The 24,630-nt window shown below is 33.6% G+C and overlaps 1 protein-coding gene across 1 annotated transcript in view; it reads left to right on the top strand.

Moving 5' to 3' along the window:
- SPAG16 (sperm associated antigen 16) overlaps positions 1 to 24,630 on the top strand; it is a 935,138-nt gene that overhangs the window by 130,948 nt on the left and 779,560 nt on the right. Inside the window, exon 10 of the mRNA XM_026002203.2 lies at positions 18,161 to 18,288. Within this exon, the coding sequence (XP_025857988.2) occupies positions 18,161 to 18,288 (128 nt within the window). The remainder of the gene's footprint in view (positions 1 to 18,160; positions 18,289 to 24,630) is intronic.

The following is a 24,630-nucleotide window of genomic DNA, read 5'->3' as shown; positions in this document are numbered from 1 at the left end:
TCAACAATCATTGTGCTTATTCCATTATCTTCTTTCTTTTTATCTTGGTTCTTCATTTTTTGGTTGCTTCATTTCTACTTTGTTATTACATATAACATATATACATAAGTCGTTTGTTCTCATCCACTTTTATTTTAGCCTTATGTATATTAAAATATCACCGTCTCTTGTTTTGCTCAAGCATTTCCAGTCATCTCTTGGTTAAGACTGAAGTGTTACTAGATTCATGAAGAAGGGCAGATGAGTACAGAATTCCCTAAATTCCTCTGTGTTTAAATCGTTTTTCTACAGTCTTGATATTTGAAGGATGGTTTAGTTGCATTTTAAAATATTGGTTCCTATGTTATTGAATTTTTTCTTTTTTAACTTGCTGCACCATTGATATCCTTCTTTTTATTTTATTTTTTTTAAAGTTAATGCCATTACATTTTTTTCTTTTCTATATTTGATATTTTTGCCTGGGGACCTTGAAGTTTTGTTTTTGTTTTTGTTTTTGTTTTTGTGTGTGTGCGTGTGAGTTGTTCTGGTTTTGTTTTTGTTTTGAGGTCTAATAATTTTACTAGGATATGTTTCAGAGTTGATATATATTTTAGGTTAATATTTCCCAATTCTCATTGGTCTTCTTTCAATATGTAGGTTTGAGCCTTTTTAAAATTTTTGGAAAATTGTTTTGGATTTTAATTTAAATATAATTTCTGTTCCATTGTTTCACTTTACATCTTTAGGGATGTACTTATGCAAATGTGATTCCTTCTTTACCTGGCTTCTATTTCCCCCACATTCTTTGAAATTTTCAACTACTTTCTTTCCCTCATTTTCATCCCGTTGGTTGTTTCTCTGCCTTTCTTCAATGTTTCTTAATAAATATCATTTTGAATCTGTGTTCTCCCAGGTAGCTTGCAATTTATTTCTTATTTCTGAGAAAATACTGTCTCTTTCTTTCATTTCTTTCTGGAGTTCAGTAAACAATTTTTCTTTTTTTGTCCATTTGTTTTTAACTTTCAAATTTCCAATTTAAAATGCTTTTCCCTCAAATGCCTCTTTGAATGTATTTAGTTTTATGTTGTGTCATGCACTTTTCTTTTGCTTCATGTTTGTTTTTTTGAAGGGAATTTTCATTTCAGATGTGACCAATATTTTTTTAATTTTCCAGATATTTTTTGTAATAATCCTATGTGGATTATTTTTCCCTCTCTTCATTGTTGTTGATTTGAGGTTGTTTCCAAGATTTCTAATTCCCCCCCCCCTTTTTTTTAAGACTTTATTTATTTATTTATTAAAGACAGAGAGAGAGAGAGAGAGAGAGGAAGAGAGAGAGAGAGAGAGAGAGAGGCAGGCAAAGGGAGAAGCAGGCTCCATGCAGGGAGCCGGATGCGGGACTCCATCCTGAGCCTCCAGGATCACGCCCTGGGGCAAAGGCGGTGCTAAACCGCTGAGCCACCCAGGGGTCCCATCTTTTTGCTTGTCTTAGACGTTAGTATATTAGCCAGGCCCAATATCTTTTTGGTGTTTGCATGGTATATATCTTTTTCTTTCTTTTCTACAATTTTTGTTTCCATATATTTTAGTTTTGTATCTTAAACTGCATATGCTATACCTGAATTTCGCTTTCTGTTTTGGTCTGACAGGCTACTGATTTTGAATAGAGCATTTACTCTATGACAATGAATTAGATGATATATGGGGATACATTTTATTATGTGATTATTTTCTTTTTATTTGTGCCTCATGTTTATATTCCTTTCTTTTTTCTTTAGCCTTTTTTTCTAAGTTATTATTATTTCATTTTCTATTAGCTTGATAATTTAGTAGATATGTTAGAGACTACTACCTGAATTCTTTGTTCATTGGATTTTAATACAAATTAATACTTTACCTTTTCCCATGATCTTAGAGTTTTATTTATTCCTCTTACAGTTTTACTGTTACTGTTGTCACATATCTTGATTTGTATATATTTCAAACTTTATAAGACTTTCTGATTATTAACACAGCCTATTTTCTTTTAGATGTGGTTAAATATTTGTCTATGTCATTTATCATTATTATTTTATATATTCTTGAATTTCCATCTGAGATCATTTTTCTCCTAACTGAAGGTTTTAAAAAAATTTCCTTAAATATAGACCAGCTCATGAAAAATCCTCTCATTTAATTTTGTCTGAAAATGCCTTTGTTTTGTCTCCAATTTTGAAATATAATTTTACTTGATAGCAAATATTTTCTTTTTTCCAAGTTTTTATTTCAATTCCATCTAGTTAGCATACAGTGCAATATTTGTTTCAGGTGTAGAACTTAGTGATTCATCACTTACATACAACACCTGGTAATCATCACAAGTGCCCTCTTTAATACCCATCACCTGTTTAATCCTCTCCCCTACCACCTCCTTCCAGTAACCATCAGTTTGTTCTTTATAGTTAAGAGTCTGTTTCTTGGTTTGCCCCTCTTCCCCCCGCCAGGTATGTTTGTTTTGTTTCTTAAATTCCACATATGAGTGAAATCATGGTATTTGTCTTTCTCTAACTTATCTTGCTTAGTATAATACCCTTTAGTTCCATCCACGTCATTGCAAATTGCAAGATTTCATTCAATGAATAGCAGATATTTTCTTCTAGCACTTTTCAGATACTGTTCCATCATCTTCTGGCTGTCCTTGTTCTGTTGAGAAGTTGACTGTAATTCTTACTATATTTCTTTTCAGTACAATATATCTGTATTTCCCTCTGGCTTCTTTTTTTAAAATTTTTATTTATTTTTGATAGTGAGAGAGAGAGAGAGAGAGAGAGAGAGGCAGAGGGAGAAGCAGGCTCCATGCACCAGGAGCCCGATGTGGGATTCGATCCTGCGTCTCCAGGATCGCGCCCTGGGCCAAAGGCAGGCGCTAAACCGCTGCACCACCCAGGGATCTCCCCCACCCCCCTGGCTTCTTTAAAGATTTTATCTTTATCCTTGATTTTCAACATAAAGTTATATTCTGAAATACATACATATGGTTTTCTTTTTTTTTTAAGATTTTTTAAAATTTATTTATTTATTCATAGAGACAGAGAGAGAGAGGCAGAGACACAGGCAGAAGGAGAAGCAGGCACCATGCAGGGAGCCCGATGTGGGACGCGATCCAGAGTCTCCAGGATCAGGCCCTGGGCTGCAGGCGGCGCTAAACCGCTGCGCCACCAGGGCTGCCCTGGTTTTCTTTTCTTGATGTTGTTTATCAGTTTGGAAAATTATCAGCCATTATTTCGTCAAATATTGCTTCCTCACCATTTTTTCTCTATTCTTATCTGGGATGGTATTTTACACTTCTGTAGATATTTTTTTCCTTTTTTCTTCTTCTTTTTCTGTATATGTAATGTCTTCCTATGTCAGCCAGATTATTTCCTTTAGATAAGTTTTCCAGGTCACAAATTAACACCTGTGACTGACTTTTCCATCATCTGCATTCCCTGTGGGTGAGTTCATAATATTCAGCATTTCTTTGAGATTTTGGTCACATTGTTTTGAGTTTTATATGCCTGTTTTTGTTTATTTGTCTAGTTTTTGCTTTTTGAGCATCAAATAATATTTCTTTTAAAAAAGTCTGATTTGAGGCATGAGAATGATACTATCTTTTTCCAAAGTGTATTTATGCTGACATCTTACAGGTAGCCGTGCTGGAAACACTATCAATTGCATTATTACCTTATTCCAACTAGTGATTGAAGTAATTCTAAGTTTAGCTGTAATCTTTGGAATGTCAAGTCTATTTCTAATTTCCTTTTATTCCTCAGTTTCAATATAAAGCCTGGATTATTTACCAAAACCCATACTTAGGGCTCTCAGGTATGGTTTGGTCCTTTTTGTCTCAGTCTTTTGGCCTTCTCTAGCAAAATTATCTGAAGCCAAAGCTTCAGGAGGAAACAGATTCCTAATGCCAGGCTGACCTACATGTGTGTCTCTCTTCTCTTAGAGCTTGACTCCATTATTCTTCACCACACGGTTAAAATATCTGACGCTTTCAAATACATTTTAATGGGAGGCTTGTTTCACATAACCTCATTCGTCGTTACTGGAGCTCTCTTCTGCTTTGAGGAGAAATATTTATAAGCTTAAATTTTTATGTTTATACACAGAATATACTACTTATTGAATAATTTAAAATCGAATATTTTCATTGAAAAATGTGATATAATTCTTAGAATATATTTTCCCCAGAAGTTTCAGTGTCTCCAGTGTCTATAAAAGTTATTCTCTGTTCTTCCTGTTTTTTCATGGTCTTGTCATTATCTTTCCAGCCTTTCCATTCTTACCTACTTATACCTTCTATTTATTTGTTTTCACCTACATTTGGATTTCTCATTACTGTACTCTGTCTCTAAAAATACCTGTAGAACTAGATTTTGATTTTCTAAAAGCAAAAATTCTATTTTAGATTAAGGCATGTTTTTTGCTATTATTTTATTCAAATGTCATTTTCTGTCTACAAGGCTGTAATTTCCTTTAGCTTGAAATTAACTGGTCTGTATTCCTAAAACAAGCCTAATTATCGTGTCGGATAGATCCATATCAGGAATCCTGTTCCTTCCTCGTTGTCTCACTATGCTGAAATTCATCTGTCTGTAGATAAGTGCACTTCACACCCTTGCATGTGCCTGCTAATGTTGCAGGGACACTCAAACAGGAGTAAAACAACTTTTGGCAAGATGATTAAGCTAATTTTGACCAGAAGACGAATGTTTGCAATCATTATAGCACAGATTATCTTGAGTTACTGCTACCAAATCTTCAACTTCATTATGAATGCATAGTAAATTTGGCATATGTTTATATAGCTAGAAGTCAAAAGATAGAAGTTACATCAGAATCTCTGAAAGGTATTACTAAAATATAAATGTATAATGGCTTAAAAATCATATTAACATGGTGTTACTTTTGGTCACTGTAAATCAGTAGATGCATTTTTTAGAGTCACTAAATCTTTAACCCTCGTTATCATGCCAGGTGCAAAAATGATTAATGTCTGTAGCTAGTCTCATATAGTATTTACCACCTAGTGACTGAATTAGGAAAATAAAATTCCTAGGTAAGTCCATGTACAACAATATAAATTATAAAGTTATTTTTATATTATTTGTACCATCGAGAAATATATTGGCTCTATTCCATGAATGAGATATGAACAATACACCGACTTTTGAAGGCCATTTGTTCACTAAATAGACATTTACAGAGTGCCTGTTATGTGTAAGATTCTATGCCAGAGAGACAAAAGTGAATCATTTGCCATACTTGTCTTCTAATACCTCATAGATGAATGGAAGGACTGTGCAGTGACAAAATTGCAATATTATCTAATAGGTACATATTTACGTTGATAACAGGGACAGCACACGCGATGTGACATGGCTGTAAAAGCAGTAGAAGGTGAAGTTGGTTGGGGAGGCAGGCAGGGATTATCCCCACAGATGCCTTGTATCAAAGGAGTTGAAATTCTACTCTGTGGACAGTAGGGAGTCATTTGGTTGTAACACATAGAGAATGGTATATGATTTTATATGCCTTTTAGTAATACCATTTTGTGTGGGGGCTTCCTTCAGCTGAGAGACATGTGAGAGGCTGCAAGAACTCCTCTGGACAGTGATAGAGACTTATACTAAGAAAGGAGCAAGATAATATGAAAGAAGGAATGAATTTTTAAAATGGGAAATATCAGGAAGGGAGACAGAACATAAAGACTCCTAACTCGGGGAAACGAACTAGGGGTGGTGGAAGGGGGGAGGAGGGCGGGTGTTGGAGGGGAATGGGTGACGGGCACTGAGGTGGACACTTGACGGGATGAGCACTGGGTGTTTTTCTGTATGTTGGTAAATTGAACACCAATAAAAATTAATTAAAAAAATAAAATAAAATGTGGTTTGAGAAATACAAGAATGATGCCAGATTTCAGGCTTACAAGTGAAAAGTATTGTCATTAATCATGATCATGAATTCAAAAGTAAAACCAATTTAAGTGAAAGAAGTAAAAAATGTTTAGGGCTAGACAGTGAGGCATCTGTGTAACATCAGCAAATACATTATGGTAAACCTCAAGTATGGATGAAATTGCTACAGAATTAGGTATGGAATGAGAAAAGAAAAGGGCAATATAGACTTTGGAGAAACTTCGTGCTTAAAGGGCATGTCTACATATGCAGCCTTCTGATGACTAAACTCAGTAGTGCCTGTAGAGACCAGAGTAATTCATGACTGATATTAGATCATCTGTCATTAACGAGGCTTTAGTAAAAGTTGAAAAATGTTAAAAACTTTAGATTCTGATTGTTAAAGTGTTGATAGTGAGATCTATAACAAATGAAAAAGAGGCAAAAGCATTCTATTGTGAAAATTTTAACAGATCAACTTGTTATCCCATGGTTTCCAAGACCACTTCTAAAGAATTGATAGACTTTGGGGATGGCATATGGAATTCCTACAGTCAAAAGCAGAATTTTGCATCAAGCAATGTATACAACTGTGCAGCTAGTATATGGAATTAATTTCAGCAGGACAGTTTATGTTCAGTCATTTATAATTGACACCCATAGCCATAAAAGAGCCTCAGAACAATTCCTAGAAATTGACTGGCATCCCATTCTAGGCATTCCTTGGAAAGTGGATATAAAATAAAACCCAGATTATATGTGGGGGAGATAACTTGTTGGGTGGGGTTTATGTATCAGCAGTTTTATAAAGATTAAAGAAAACCAAATGAGAACACTTTTTATTTTGAAGTTAGTTCCTGTCGAGATACCCTGACTCTAATAAGCAAACCATTTGAGCTATTTTGTTGTTTAAAGTCTAGCCATATGGCAAAATAAATCACTAGCTATGTCAGTGCAATGATACATGTGAAATTACTTTGTAAACTCTATAATATCATAATAATGAGTACTTTTTTCACTGACAGAAAGTAGCAGCAGCATGACTTGTTTGGGCTGCTACTTGAGTAAGCCTAGGTGTGAACATGAAAGTGATGGTAGCTAGTATTTATAAAAGTATTTACTCCCTTGTCTCTACCCCCAAGGATCACCATTCACTGGCAATAGTTTCTCTTCAGGTACCTGTAAGCTCCTTGAGATCAGGGACTATATCCCATGTCCCTGTATCCCCATGCATCTAACACACCATTTTTGCAGTAATACATTTTTTTTTCTGAAAGAATTAATAGAAACTATTTGACAGTTTTAAAAGTTTTGCTTGATTTCTATTCTGTACATGGAGGGGGAGAGCTTTTATTAGGAAGAATTCATTTGATTATTATTACCCATTCATTTTCTGAATACTCTTAGGAAACTTTATTTATACCAATAGTTTTAAGTAATTGCAACTAAAATTTTTTTTAATAAGTTATAAATCAGAGATAACAATAGAAGATTGCAGTTCACGTATGTATTTTTGTTTGGCCTTCCCAATATTGACATTTCTTAGGATTAAATAGACATTATATAAATTAGTTACCACATTTATAATTCATTCTAATTCACCTAAAAGTGTGTTCTTCTCCTTTCTTCTTTCCAACCACATTGGCCTCCTTTTTGTTGGAACATGCCATGTTCACCCCCTCCTTTGAGTCCTTGAACTGGCTTTTTCTTCTGCCTGGAATGCTCTCCTCCCAGATAGTTTCACTATTGACTCCATCACTGCCTTCAGCTCTATGCTTAGATTGTCACCTAGCTTACTCAGACCACTTAATGTAAAATCTCACAACCACCTGCCAAAACAAACTCCCTCCCCACTCAATATTCCTCCAGTCTTTTCCTCTTCTCTTTTTCTCTCTTCATAGCAGTTTTTATATTCTAAGATTTTATGTGATCTATTTATTGTTTACTGTTTATGTCTCCCCAATATATTGAAAACTTCATATGGGATACAAAGTTTGTTTTTCTGTTTGCTTACTAATGTTTTTCAGGTAGTTAGAATACTGCCTGGTAAATTAGGATTATCAGTACAAGTTTGGTGAATGACTAAATGGAAAACCCAAATATCTGGATCTTTTTAAATTTTATTTATTTATTTATTTATTTATTTATTTATTTATTTATTTATTTATTTTGGATCTTTTTTTTAAAAAAAAGTACTATCTTCTACTATTGGGATTACATTCATACTGCATTCCTTCTAGTGTTTGGAACTTAGTGGCTATGGTGGTTCACATAAAATATATATGCATCCCTCAGAGTCCACAGTCATCACCAGCCCAATTGTCTTCCTAGTATTGAGACTGAAATGCATTGAAATTAATCTTCATACTTCTCTTTTTCTTATAGTAGGGTTAAAAGTTAATTATATCTTTAACCAAAGAGGAAACAGAATCAGTGAAGAGCAAAAAAGTTATATGTTTACTAAAAGAGAGGAAGGGAGAGTATGTTTGTTTGTTGAAGTGAGGAATTTGTGTATTAAATGTATAAAATAAATCTTTTGATGCCCACCGAATTAATTCATTTGAATTATCTTCTTGATGCCTGGTTTTTGAATTCTGATCCTACTCTACATAGTCACAACTGCAACTTTATTTAAAATTCGAAGTAAGCACTGGGTGTTATATGTTTACAATTTGAATTTAAATTAGAAAAATGTGGGATGCCTAGGTGGCTCAGTGGTTGAGTGCCTCCCTTTGGCCCAGGGCACGATCCTGGAGTCCTGGGATCAAGTCCTGCATCAGGCTCCCTGCATGAGGCCTGCTTCTTTCTCTGCCTGTGTCTCTGCCCCCCCCCTCTCTCATAAATAAATAAACAAATAAAACCTTTAATTAAAAAATTAATTAATTAATGTAAAAATTACAAATATAAGAAGAATTATTGAAACATATTAACAAAAAGAACATAAATATTATAGAAAATGATATGAATTATAAGAACGTTGAGTAATTATGTGGAGGTTAGTTATGTTACTGTGGGACCTCATAATGTTATGTCACCAAACCACAAGCAGATTATCCACGTAGAAAACTTAAGACAGCTAAAATAATATCACTTTAGGCACATGCTTGCATTTATACCTGGACATGTAAAACAAACCAATGCCAATCAGTTGGGGAAGAAGTATTAGATATGCCTCCTTAGCTGCTAATGCAAACAACTTTAGCTTACTAAAATAAAATTTTGCCTTGCCTTTGAAGAATGGAAGCAGATAAAACTAGTGAGGAGAGATGTCAATAATTATCCACACTTTCTATCCACAAAACTAATCAGAAAACTTCTTTTTTTAATCAGAAAACTCTTGACATTTACTCAGAGTAATGCCATTAGCCCAATAGGTGAGAGTATGATTTAGTCATTTTTTGAAAACAGAGCCACCATGTTCGAAAGTTGCGCCACTTACTGATATTTGCGTAAAGCATTGTCTAGTGCTGCTTCAGTATCTGGCACCGTCAGATGGTCACTTGTGTCATTGTTATGGTGCACTTTTCTTAACCTTCATGGCTTTGTGCTACCTGTATCTCCATTTCCCTTACCCTCCTTTTGAATATTTTTGAGTTTGCAACACTTTTATATAATTGTAATAGTGTTAAACAAAGGTTATAATTTATTGTTTAGGAATATTTTACATGTAATATATTATTGATGCTTTTCAGGTATTTGCATTACTGTATAACAAGCTTTATAAAAATGAAAAATTAGATGACAATATTTTTTTATTAAATTATAATGATTAATTTAACAACATTAAAGTCAGGATAAGATAGCTAAGCTAAGTGTTGCAATTTCAATTACAAAAATGCACACTTATTCTTCATTTTGGAAGGCCGCCAACTAGAGAATATATTAGGCAGTGAATGGAACTAGACAAGTCATCCAATTCAGCAATTTCTAGCTGGTCAGATATATCTTCAGGCAAATTTAACCTTTATAAGACTTATTCTTCGTTTCTGCTTTATAGAGATTACACAATTGTTTATTTTAAATGAAAATTATAGTGAAAGGGACATAATCTAAAAGTCATTGAAATTTCCATGTCTATCAATTTTAGTTTACATGAGGCTAAGTGAAGGGAATTAATAAGAGCTTAGAAATTCTTCATTCATTTTCAAATAAAACTGTTAGTGGAGAATTATCTTACTTTACAAACCTAAATAGATTATGTTCTTACTGGCAAATGTCCAATTCATTAATTTTTGTCATCTTTCAATTAACTGCGTATTTTTTGTGTCAAATAGAATTTAAAAAGATGTTATAACTATTTTCTTATAATAATAAACTGACCTGTTTTAAAACTATTGGGAAAATAAGAAACTATATTTTAATAGCTACATATAAGCAATAACTATATACTGTATGAATGACTCCGTGACCTCCTTGAATCCTGCTTGGATTTTGATTAGTATCTTTTTTAGGCTTTGGGGGACTATGGGAGTTACCAGGGTGGCTTCCAGAGAAATAGAAGGATCAGAGCCCAGCTGTGTTTGAAAACACAGAAATGAATACAAAATAAAAAAGCATAAAGACTTAGCTACTATTAGTATTCTGACACATTTTCTTCTAGTTGTACATTTATATGCATTGATACACATATGCTCTCTAAATTCCATGGATACTTTTCTATGTTTATCCATACACTTTGTGAATACAATTTTTAACTACATAGTATCCTGTCACCTGGATGCTTGGTATTCTGCAGTTCATATTTATTAGAAGTTAGGTGTTTTAAGTGCTTCATTATATTAAATAATGGTTCATAGATATCTTCATGTATTTATCCTAGCACATTGGTTTGAATATTTTCTTAGAATATATTTTTAGAAATAGACTTAGTGGTAAAAGGTATTTGGTCATTTTTAAATTATGTTTGATACACATGGCCAAATTTCTTGAACCTACTTTCAGTATATGAGAATAACTGCACCAATGCATTAATCTTATTTAAAATATATAATTTACCAATTTGCAAATGAATAACACCTCATTTGTTATTTTAATTAATTAGTATTTAATTATTAGTGAGACTGAAATCTTTTTACATGTTTCCTGATTACTTTTTGGGAGACATGTGTATCCATAATTTCTATCCATTTTTCTTCAAAATAGTTTAGTTTTTATAATTGATTTTAAATATAGAAATTAAAACATAGAAATTTTAAAAACTACTTAATCAAATATAACTATCTTTTACTTCACAGTTTTTTCCTTAATATTATGCTTAGAAAGGGCTTCCGTATTCCCAGAACATATAAACATTACTTGTATGTCCTTTCTGTGGATTTTATGACTTCTTTTTTTGTTTTTTTTTTTTTTTAAACATTGAACTGTATAGTCCATCTGGAATTAATTTGGGAGCAGGATAAGAGACAGTGTTCTAGATTTTCTTCTCAAATTGTTAAAACTAGTTTTCACAGCAAGTTTTATTGCATAATTCATTTTGAGTCTTCTCTGGAGACTTGGTCATCAAAAAATGTAGACTTACGCTCAAAGGAAGCCAACAATGTGGGAATCTCACCAGAGATAATGACCTGCATTGAAAACTACCATACTTGTGGGAAGAAGGTCCTAATACAGAACCTTATTGGCATAGTTAAGATAATGTTCTTAATAGTGTTCATAATAGACTTAGTTGTGGTATTTGGGGGCCTATAAGCAGATTAGAAACAGCAGGAAAATGAGATTAAGAAAAGGGCAGGAATTACTGTAATTATTATAGCTATATGACAGAAAACTAAAAAGTAGGCAAAGTTGTATTACTCAGTGGTAGTGTTCATAATGACTACCATGCTATTAAGAAGAAAAGATGACATGATCTTTACACTGTTCTAATTTGATATGGGTCCAAGTAAAGAACTTAGTGATAACTTTAGCATACATTAAAACTGTTTTGCTTGATAGAGTAGAAACTTTAAAAAATAATTAGAAACATAGGATATTAGTTCAAAAATGTTTAAGTACATGTGAAAACAGCATTTTACAGGTATAATCCTCTGCCCTACAACCTAAGGCCACAATAATACAAACAAATATAAAGGTCAAGAAATTGAACAAATCCCTGAGTAAGGAAGGTTTTCCTTGACTAACTTCTATTTTCATACTTAAACTGTGAATATCAATTAGCTCAATGAGGTCTTGCTGATAATGTCAGCTGTCAGTCATTACTAGATGGTGATGTGTGACGTTTGTCAGCAAGCATGGACTACTTGAATGATAAATGAAATAATGAGGGCACAGAAGCCTGAACAAAACTTCATTTCTCACAAATGCCTCTCCACATGGGGATTCTAAATAAGAGAAAAAATACATTAGAATCTGTTCTAATGTGGTGTTTATTTAATACTGTGTCTATCTTAAAACATTCATCTTTTACCTTTAAAATTTTTAAAGATTTTTGTTTATTCGAGAGAGAGAGAGAGAGAGAGAGAGAGAGAGAGAGGTTCCATGCAGGGAGCCTGATGTGGGACTCGATCCTGGGTCTCCAGGATCCAGCCCTGGGCTGACGGCGGTGCTAAACTGCTGAGCCACCCGGGCTGCTCTTACCTTTAAATTTTTAAAAAAATTAATGTAAACAGTAAAGAAAGATATAATATTAAAAGTAAATGATTCTCTTCCCTTTGTTCTGACCTCCATTTATTACATCTATTGGTGACCACTGTTCAGTTTCTCTCAAAGTGTTTTATACATACATTAGTGCTTACCTATGTAGATTCTTTTTATTTAATAAAAATGAGATGGTTTTATTTATATGATATGTACATTTCTTTTATAAGTTAATAATCTGTCAGAGAGCTAATTCTCTATAAATACATATATAAATTTAGAGTGGTAGTCAAAATATCAAAACAAAACAAAACAAAAAAAACAAAACAAAAACAACCATTATAACATGGGCACTGACCAATCAGAATGGATGCTGGATGTGGAATGGGTGAAAGGTCCTCGAGGCCCAGTTGTGCTAGGAATTTAATAATTAGAACATGATGGTGGTTAAGTTGGGGGCAAGGGTTAGTATCCAAAGAAGTGGCTAGGGTTGGTGGGGGGAGAAGAACATGGAGGACATGTTCAGGGTATCAGTTGTTTCCAAGTAGTATGGATATCTTTCAGTATTTTAACAATCAGCAGGACCATACTAGTGCACTAGGGTTATACCAATCCTGCAAGTACCTCATTCTGTTTTATGTAGTATACAAGAATAGCACTATAATTAAAAATAATATATTAAATCAGTATACCGATGTACAACTAGGGTGTTTTAAATGCCTAATATTGTAAAAAATGCTACAGATCAGAAAACAAAAGCATTAACAACAAAAATAAATTTTAAAAAGAAAAAAGAAAACTTTCATTTGTAATTTGGTAAAACTTTGTGAGGATCTCCATAAGGTCAATGCCTAGCTGTGGAACTGACAACTCAATTTTTATTTCAGTACATATTTCTAATTTGCCCTTTGAAAAAGTTAAATTAGTTTGTATTCACCCCCAAGTGAGAGTCTTTTTCCAATCCTTGGACAATAGTTGACATAATTATCTTGTTAAAACTTGTTTTTATTCAGCTTGATAATTGAATGATTAAAGAAATACTCCATTTTTGTTTAGTCATTTTATATAGGGAAAATCATTAGATTTTGGAGTCTCTTAGGTTTGTTGTTTCAATTTGGATAAATTACTATGAGTCTGTTTTCTCAACTGTAAAATGGAGGTAGTATAAACTTCAAAGTAATTTGGTTTGACTTATTATTTCAGATTAATTTTAGAATAATTTTCTAAGTTTTCTCAAAATTCACACTGAAGTTTTTATTTGAATTAAATTAAATATTTAAATTAAACTTTTTAAGAAGTTTGCCAACACAATTTTTATCTGAGTCCATGGACTATCTATATTAAATCATATCCTGCTTTGTGTCTCTGAATAAAGTGTATTTTTATTTCTTTAGACCTAGCACCTTTCTTATTAGTGTTCTATTAGGTATTTTATGTCTTGTTGCTAGATTTAATGGAATATTTTTCTTTTATATCTTCTGTTCATTCATTGCATATATGAAACTTACTAAATTTTATAATTTATACTACCTTCATAGTACTATGGCCTTATTACTGTTCCTTTACCCTGTTGGCTTCATACACATCATCTATCTGCCTGCTTATCTATATCACCATCATTTGTCAAGATAATGATATCTGCAATTAGTGATATTGATTGCGTATCTACTTCATTCCAATGGATTCATTGCTTATTTTTTCATTTTATTATCTTCTGCATATTTCTATTCTTGCTTTTCTCAGTGATGTAGTTTTTCATTTATGCTGTTCCTTTGTGAGACTGTGAAGCCTTCAATGGAAGGAGTGGATTCCACTTGTGTTTTTGATCCCGTAACTAGCATGGTACCTGATACAGAACAAACATTCAAATGTTGAGTGAATAATCTTGAACTTCAGCTTCAAAACTGGCAATTCCCTTGAATGTCAGATCAATGGAAAGCAAAGAACAAGATAGAGAAGCAGATATGGGTTGAATGGCATAGACACAGGGCCTGGAGGACACATAGGTACACAAGAGATTCCTGTGGAAGGAGACCAAGTAGATAGTTTGGCTTCCTAATCAGGATAGATTCAGAAGATGCCTAACTGATACATCACTGAAATACTAAGAGTTAACCATCAGGTTTTTCATCCTTTGAACATAAGCAATAAAATTATATTTGATTCCTACTGGCTGACCAGTAAATTCCTTTTATTATTGATCCTGGGACAAACAGAGATAATCAATAATTAAGTCCATGTGGGATTGGGATTCTGACAGGTGGGATCAAACTAAAATCTGCCTTAATCAATATCCCAGGAGAATATTAAACCTGAAATTTGAGTTAAATAAAATATTTTATAATAAATAAATAGATTGATATAATTCATAATGAATTTACTAACTGGTTGAAATTAATGTGTGCCACTAATTGCAGCAGTAATAAAAATATCCCCAGAAATAGCTAATGACTATTAAGGATTTATTAGGTGCTAAGCATGTGATTACCACTTTAAAGAGATTATCTCCCTTAATCCTCAGAGCAGCCTTTTAATCAGGTGTGATTTTGGTTGTGTTTTACAGATGGGAGAATGCATCCTAAAAAGTTTGTTAAGCAGCTTGACTAAAGTCACATACTCTTGTATGTGGTGGAACTCAGTCGCTAGGGACAGCCACGATTTTCAACCCTGACTTTTATTTCACGTGGGGAACTTTAAAATAAATACCAATGTTAGAGCCTTACCTTGGGAAATTATTACCTAATTGATCTGAGGAGAGATCCAGTGATACTGGTGTTTTTAAAAACTGCCTGATGATTTCAACAAGTAGGCAGAGTAAAGGACGACTGACCTATCAAAGCATATTACTGAGGCTTAGCTTTGCCCTCCAGTTGTACCTTGTCAATACAGAGAAATGATAGTGATATGTAGCTTGAAAGAATAGTTTTAAAATTTATTTTACTCCCTCTATTCTCGATGCACAGTCCTTATTTATGTATCCTGCATTTGCCTCACTGACCTGCCTGCTCATTTATTTGCTTTTGTTTCCTGGAATAGTTCAGTATACATGCTGGGCGATAGGAGGAGTCTTACATTTTACCTCTGCAAGTGCATTTATGTTTAGATAGGATTGCTGTTTCTAGGCTTTCACTGCTCTTATAAATCTTCCTTTAAATAGTTGTTCAGGTATTATTATAATTTCCTGTATTCTTCCCAGCTACACCAAAGAGGCTGTAGCTGATTTGGTTTTATTAAGCCTAGTTGATTAGGTTTTATTAAATGTCTCATTGTTTTAGTTTTATATAATGATTGGTTTAATAGAGCTTGTAAAAATTGCTGTAGATAATAAGTTTATGGTTCTAGATTTTTCCATGTAGTAAAAAAATGATATAAGACTGGATTCTGATTCACCTTGCTATATTTTCCAGCATAATGGTTTACCGTCCCTCCATTTCCAACCCAAGCAACATTATTAAAGTGAATTATCACAACAATAGTAAAATGGACAAAAGGCATAAACCTACATTTCAAAAAAAAGGAAGTAAAAAAAGAAAAAAGAAACAAAGATTAAACCTAATCGATTAATTTAAGAAATGTCAATATTATAGTTTTTTTATATGAATTAGCAACAATTTTTCCTAAGCCTTTTTCCTTATAGATATGATTTACATGCTTATTATTTTTATTGTCTATGGTGTCCTGCTAGAATGCAGTCTTCACAAGGAAGGGAATTTTGTCTATTTTGTTCAAGGACATAAGAGTTAAAACCAGTGCCTGTCATGAAATAGACATTTAATAACTATTAGTCAAAGAAATAGTTTACTGAATGTATTCTTTTATTTTACTTATTTTTTTTTGTTTTGAGGTTTTATTTAAATTCTAGTTAATTAACATATAGTATAATATTGGTTTCAGGAGCAGAATTTCGTGATTTATCACTTATATACAACACCCAGTGCTCATCACAAGTGCTCTCCTTAGCACCCATTACCCATTTATTCCATCCCTGAATGTATTATTTTAAATCTAAGCATGTGTATGCATGTGTATATAGCATTAACAAAATTGTGGTGAATTGCACACAGTATTATATGACAGGCAGTATAGAAATTCATATAACATTTCTGAAGAGCAATCTGTGAAGAGGTATCATGTTTTTTTGTTAAATATTTTCAAATTATTTACACCTTTATTTTTAAAAGATTTTATTTATTTGAGAGAGAGAGAGCACAAGCAAGAGGGAGGGACAGAGGGAGAAGAAGCAGATTCCCTGCTGAGCAGGAAACGGGACTCTACGGGACTCTAAACTCCATTCCAGGACCCTGGGATCATGACCTGGGCAGAAGGCAGATGCTTACCTGACTGAGCCAACCAGGCGCCCTCTTTACACTTTTAGACCTGTGTTTTAAGGATTTAATCAGTGAGGTGCCGATCTATAAACAGAAAAGTCTGTTCATAGTATTGATAATTATAAGGAAAACAAAAATAGCTGAATGTTAAATAAAATATGATTTTATTCTTTCAAAATAGACTAAAGTGAAAGCATAGTGATATAATATAAAGTGAAAAATGAAGGGTGGGTAATAGAATATGGTCTCAACTTTGTAAAAAATGATAGAAAAATTATTACATCAAAGTGCTAATAGTAATTATATGTGTGGTGAAAATAAGATTTCTTTTAATTTTTTTTGTAGCTTATGGAATACATGATATTTCTATATGAACCTGTATTTCTTAATCAGAAAAATACTTCATTCATAAAAATTGGTTTTATCATTTTCCAACTCTAATAGAACCCTCACAAGGGCAAGACTTTTCATCTGTTTTGTTCACTGGTGGGTTCCCCATGCCTAGAATAATGTTTGGGATAAAGTAACACTTATAAATATTTTTGAATAAATGAATGAATACATAAATGACATACCTCCCTCTCTAAAGGTAATTTTAAGGCTTTAAGTATAAGTGGATTGATTACTTCTTTTTTTTTTGTAGAGTTGAGCAATTAATCCATCTGTTGTTAAATGTTAATTAAGTGCCTGTTTATAGCATATCTTTCTTCCACTGAGGAGAGACTACTTTCTCCTGGACTATAAACATGATCTTTGATCTCCAGTTTCAGTTGCTTGACAGACATGGATTCTAATGTATGTGAGATTTAAAATGATTATGACAAAAAAAATAAAATGATTATGATAGAAATGTTTTACCTTTAGTAAGTGCTTTTAAATTAGCCCTGTGTCCTGAGGCTTAAGAAGAAAATCATAATTAATCCAATAATTTATGTTATTATTCTGTTTCCCATGGGAAGTGTTTTTGATTCATCACGTAGAGAGGACAAAAGAAGTATAAGAATAATCACGGATTTTGCTGACATTACTATTGGGGATGAGAACTTATTGAAAAAGAACAATCGACCAATAATATAAGACAATACTGTATTGTGCTTCATTTATAATTTATTAGGGAATGTTTTTAAATAATTTTTCCATGTAAACTTATGCAAATAGGTACTTGCCTTATTTAACATTTTATCTTTTTGGCATGTTTTCTCAAGACCAAAATAGGAAGTGAAGGACTTAAGGTAACGCCTAAGGGAATATAATAGTAATATTTATGTTGTAATTTAAGATTAAATAAGATGGTATCAATGTGTACAGTAATATAGCCATTTTACACCTATCTCTTGCTTTTTATTTTTCCTCCAGGATTCAGAATTTCCCACAGATATGCAACCAAATCCAAACCTGTATTTACGTAAAGAAAATATTTGTCCAGCAAAATTTGACTACAAGCTGAATAGCATTTTTAGACTTCATGAACTTCCAGTGAGCTGGTAGGATTCTTGATGTTTTATTAATGCTTTTGAGATTTTATTGTCATGTCTAAATTGTGTTGCTCTTATAGCCATTCACGGTTGGAGTGGTTTGCTCTTAGCCTGTCTCCAAATTGCTACTCATAACAGCAAAAGAAACTGCATATAGCTGCTGCACGAATCTTAAAACTAATTGGTTTCAGCACTTGGTGGCAGTGCAGACTAAGTGCACTATTGTGCATATTTATTGTAGAGGTTGTAGTTCAGGCTTAAAATGAAGCATAAATCTTTTCTAGAGAGGTTTGTACGATTTCTCTTATTAAAGATAAGATCTCAGCAACTATGCATTTCATTTGATAATTTTACTTACGATTTTACCAATGTATGTTTTTTCCTATTAATAAATCATTTATTTTGTTTGTCTTGAGGATTATAGTATCATGAGGCACAATCACATCAGTTTAAAGACAAAACTTATTACTTGGCATTTGTTAAAATGCATTATTTTATGAATCTGCCTATTTATATTAATATGAAACTTAAGTCTTATAAAATTTATGCTATTATTCAGTTTTCAAGAAAAATATTAATATAGACAATCATATGGTATAATACTCCATCTGTGGTATATTAAAATTTTTAATAAGAGGTCATCTTTTATATATGATCATGGATATATCATTTTGATTATGGTGTAAGTAATATTATTTTCTTACATTTGTTCATATATTCCCAAGCTTATGTCATCAATATTCAAGAAATTTTAGATTTATAAAAAATATGTGGCAACATAATGTAATTCCTCCTATTGTACTTAATGAGGACAAATGTTGCAGAATAAAATGTTAACCAACTCTAATTTTTTTTCCAACTCTAATAAGTTATATACATTAACCTGTGGTATTTTTTTTTTCATTTGCAAACTTTGCTTTAATGACTAGATATGTTACTTATTTCTATACTTTATTTGTTTATTTCCATGTAGCAAGAATATTTATTGTCTGTGGTATCTTACTTAAGAGTACAGCAGATACGATCTTATCTGCTCTGATCAAAACCAGTAAGTTAATGAACCGAAAGGGTCTTTTGGTAAAGGAAGCCATAAAAATGACACATTCATACCTTAAGTATTCTATTTTGACTTAAAACAGCTCATTTGCATGCAGATGGCAGCCTTTTGATGTAAGGCCGTGGCATTTTCTTTGATTAAGTGATTGCGGATTGGAATTCTATGCCATATTTCTTGCATAAGCTATACCAATAATGTATCATTTACAGTTTCAATTTTGTGATTTTCTTAATCTGAAACAAGAACTTGAGACACTCGGAAGATGATCCTCTCATCTTTCTGTAGCATTAATTTAATTTTCATTGACAGCGGTTCTCCTTATCACACTCATATTGCGTCACCTTGATTAATCTTTGATTACAATAGCAAGCACAACTGGGATATAAGGAGGGTTACTTACAAACTCCTTGGAACTGTGTAATCATGGACCTTAGCTGGTGGGGAGTACCCTGTGCTGGTCTACTTGGGTGTGTTCTGAGAGCTCTGAGCAGTCAAGGTACAATGAGCACAACTAATGTATTTTACAAAGAAAATAGGAAACGCTGGTCAATTCAGCAATTAAGTAGAGATTAAGGGAAAAACTTCTATTAAATGAAAATGAAGAGAAGATGAGGAAGGGGGTATGTTTAACTTTTAGTAAAAGTCAAACTCTGGATTTCAATTTAATTTATTTTCAGCCTTTGGAAAGACAGCTGCCCTGGTAACTAACTATTCCTGCAATCCAGGGAATAATTTCTCTGTCACAATCTTACTAGTTAGCCCATTAGGAGAGAAGACTCTAACATTATAAGTTAGGCAGTAAAAAAAAAAAAAAAAAGATATAAAAAAATCAATCACTAATGGAAAGAATAATCACTAATCTTCTAGAGTAACAAAACTCAAAGGAAGATTAAGCTGTGACTTTGGGACGACTTATTTACCTGAGCCTTTTCTTGCCTGTCTTGCTCATTTCCAATTTGTCTCAGTTGCTACTTCCTTATACCACGGGTTCTTCATTGTCACATGCTTGCTTCTCCTCCCACTCTTATTTTACTTCTTTCTCTATACTCTCATTCTATACTACATCCTTCACTAGCCATAATATAAAATTCAGTTGTAAATTCTCAGTGTTGCTCAATTCCATATTCTCTGTTAATTTTAAAACCAAATTACTTCCTGACCCCACATACACACACAAAGGTTTGGTACTTTATGGTTTTTTTAATGTTTATTGATGCGTGTATATATTTCTTTTAGGAATGAAGAAAAGGCTTTTTGTTTTATGAGTAACAATTTGTTTTTGTTTGTCAGTTACCATGAAGAGAAATTAAGTTCTTCTTGTGTTATATAGATTCCTTAACTTTATCAAAAAACCAATAATAATGATAATAAAAAAGTATCAATAATAAAAATAAGCATCTATAAATGCCAGAATTCTGCTTTATATACGCTATCTTTAACCCTTGTATTTCTCTAGGGTATTTAATATTTTCCCATTTCTCTCTCTCTCTGTTTCTCTCCCCTTCTCTGTCCCTCTCTGTCACATACACACATACGTACACTTACAAATGAGGCTCAGACATTTTGAGAGTCACAGAGAAAGAATTTGTATCAGATCTGGTTAACTCAAAAGCAAATCCCCAGTGAATAAGACATGAATTACTTTAAAGAAAAGTACTGAGGAAATAGTGTCTATTTTTACAATCAGGCATACAGATTTGGCAGTAACATACAACTATATAATGTATGAATTTGGCCAATATCCTTCCCCCCCTTTTAATTGCTTTAAACTTAAATATTAAAATAATTAATTAGATTGTGTTTATATGCAGAATTTGTTAATTATATGTTCTTTCCTTGGAAAAACAGATTTATTAAAATGTATTTTTACTATGTTTTTCTAACAAGGTCAAAATAAAATAAATGCATTTTAAATTCCAGATAATTTAAAAATTCTTTTTTTTAAAAAAGATTTTATTTCTTTATTCATAAGAGACACACACACACACACACACACAGAGAGAGAGAGAGAGAGAGAGTGAGAGAGAGAGAGAGAGAGGCAGAGTCAGAGGCAGAGGGAGAAGCAGGCTCCATGCAGGGAGCCCGATGTGGGACTCAATCCCTGGACTCCAGGATCATGCCCTGGGCTGAAGGCAGGTGCTAAACCGCTGAGCCACCCAGGGATCCCCTAAAAATTCTTAATGTCTTACTAATTTGCATTTTTATAGAGTGAAATTTCATAGGTTGAAGAACCAGAAGGATTTTAAGTCAGATTAGGTAAGGGAGTTTTTAAACTCTGATTTAGATAGATATCTTTTTCCTACTTTCAACAGGATGGTTCCTATCAGCATAGAAAATGTCCTTCAGTAACTCCCATTAGTTAAAAAATACTTTTTTTGTCTTGAGCCAACAACAACCCACCACACCTATGCTGTTTCCTCAGGAGCTACTCTGCTCATTTTTATCAAAAAAGTTTGGCTGAAGTGCTGATGAAACTAGCATCCTCTACATGTTCTTTCCGTTTTCCTCTTCAGTGGAATTTAATTTCCCTTCTTTCCTCTGCCCTTTCAGTCATTTGCTCTTTCAGTGCCCACCACCAGTGCCGCTCAAACATTTTCTTTACCTCTTAGGTCGGTCAGTACAACCTACCATGCCTGTTTTTCCCTGACTCCCATTATTAGTATGGTTCTGGTTTTCCTGCTGACTCTCAAGCTGTCCTGCTCAGCATCCTCAGGGGGCTGTTCCTCTTTTGCCAGACTTCTGGTTGATAGATTCTGTTTCCCTCCACTCCTTCCTGGCTCAGCCCTATTACTTTTTCTTCTCATTGCTACACTTCCCCAGGTGGCCTCTCCCATCCTCAAGCTATAAATACTCTCCATATGGTAATAATCCTCATGGTGATATCTCTATCATTGACTTCTCTCCTGAACTTGTGTATCTAAGAAATGTCTCCAAATTGTCATGCCTACAAAGAATTCTGTTTTTTTTTTTTTTTTTCCTGTCAGGAAACCTGGTCTTCCTCATTTTTGTAAAAGCAAACTGTAAACTTCTGTGAATTTACTCAAGTTAAAGGCCTAGGAGTCATTGGGATTGCTAATTCTCTCACCCTGCACTTCCCAGCATTAAATCTACTAGTAAGTCTGATAGGCCTTCCTCCAGAATGCATTTACATTTTTCTATCTCTGACACTACTGCAAAAGTCTGCTAATTCACCCTACCTTACCCTGTAATAATTCACTCACTTCACAATAACCAAACAGATCTTTTAAAAATGTAAACCTGATCATTAGATTCCCTGCTTTAAATACAATATGTCTTCCCCGTTGTTTTAAAATAAAATCCAAACTTCATCCTGTGGCATACCAGGTTCTGCAAGTTGTCTCCTGCCTACCTCTCTCTGGCCACATGGTCCCTCACACTCCCTGCCCAGTACCCTCTGCTACCTCAATCTTTCACTCTTTGCAAACATGCCACATTTACTCCTGACCCAGGTCTTTATACTAACTCTTCCCTCTACCTGTGTTGTTACATCTCTCATTTTTGCATGTCTGGTTTTCTCATCTCTAATATCTCCGTTCAAATATCACCTACCCAGAGAGGCATTTCTTGAAAAATGTAGCTTATACTTCTTTCTTTACTCCCCCAGTCACGCTTAATCCCATCATTCTACTTTATTTCCATCATGTTTCTCTGTAGGCATGCCATGCAGCATAAATTGTAAAGTATTTTATGAAAGTAAAAAAAAGTTCATGAAATGTTAGTGTTTTTCTAGTTTATGTATAGCAGGGATGGGCTAGATACTCACCAACCCAGTTTTCTCTTCCTTGGGCCCTGGAAGATTGTATCTCCCAGTCTTCTGAACTAAGCTAAGTTGTATGATACTATTTCTGACAAAAACCAGTATACACCACTTCTAGAAACAAACCCTAAGGCTTCCATTGGTATTATTCTGTCTCTATCCTCATTTTCCTAAGCTAGAATTAAAGGACTTTGAAAGTGATGAGCCACATGCTAGAAGGAGCTTGTGTTCTTGAGTTATCTGTTGCTTGGTGAGTTCCCAGCCTCCATCAAGCTTTGTCTGTGGTACTACTTTAATGCACTATATATCTGCAAAAATAGATGAGTTAGGCTACATAAGGTGAATGAAATAAAAATTTAAAAGCCTGGTAGTACTCTTATATTTATTCATTCAAGAAACATTTCTTGAGCATTTGTCAGGCACTATTGTATTGACTAAATACACAGAAATCTGCTCCTAGGGAGCTTATATTTGCTGTAAGGAACAAGGAATAAACCAATAATGAACACATCTATGCTTTGGTGTGGTTGATGGCCATCAGTGCTGGCGAAAAACAGCAGGACACAAGGAAATGGAGCGCAAGGTGACTTCAGGTTTAGAGGGAATCCAGGGCTGTTCTGAGATTTCATAAAATAGGAACCTGAAATGGATGAGGAAGTGAGACATGAAGAGAACTAAGGATGAAAATTAGAGTTGGAGGAACAGCAAATGCAAAACCCTTATAATGGGAGCATGTCCAAAATATTCCAACAAGGAGACCAGGATAAACAGAGTAGGTGAGCTTAGAAAACAGGAGGAGAAAATGAAATTAGGTACTTGGGGACCAAAAGGGGTTTGAGTTAGGGGCCTTCTAGATGGTAGTAAAGAGGACATTGAATTTAATTCTGAGAATGCTGGAAAGCTATTGGAGGATTTTGAGAATTACTTGATTTGATCTACATAATAATATCACTATGACTGCTGTGTGGAAATTAGACTGTCCTAAAGGGTTAAAGGTGGATAGAAGCTGGACAACTAGTTAGAAACTATTTCAGTAACCCAGGAGAGTTATGAAGATTTTCTGGGCTAGGATGACAATGGTGTAGAGGCTAAATGGTGAAAGATTTTTATTTTTTGATGAGAAAGTCATCAGGATTTTTTTATAGGCTAGATGTGGGGGTGAGAGAGGATTTTAGAGATGAGTCCAAGGTTTTTGGTCAGAGCCAATGAGGGTACAGTAGCCATTAATTTTTATGGGCAAAGCTAAGGGAAGGGAAATTTTAGAATCTGGAGCTGTGTATATTATGTTCAGGATGCCTATTAAACTTCCAAGCAGGTTTAGTTGTGAATGAGGCCCCTTAAAGTGTGCCGTGAACATAATCATAACTGTGTGTATGACCTGGCAAGTGGTTAGGTTCATGTCAGTACTAGTTCATGCACTTTCATGGAAGCCAACTCTAGAAATAAATAATTAAAGATAATAAATAAAGTAACTTTAAATGCCAAAAAAGGAGCATTTAGGAGTATAATTTTTTAA

This window comes from Vulpes vulpes, chromosome 16 (assembly GCF_048418805.1).
Source record: "Vulpes vulpes isolate BD-2025 chromosome 16, VulVul3, whole genome shotgun sequence".
Taxonomy (NCBI): Eukaryota; Metazoa; Chordata; class Mammalia; order Carnivora; family Canidae; genus Vulpes; species Vulpes vulpes.
Note: the sequence above shows the minus strand (reverse complement) of the source record. Positions and strands in the feature narration are given on the sequence as shown.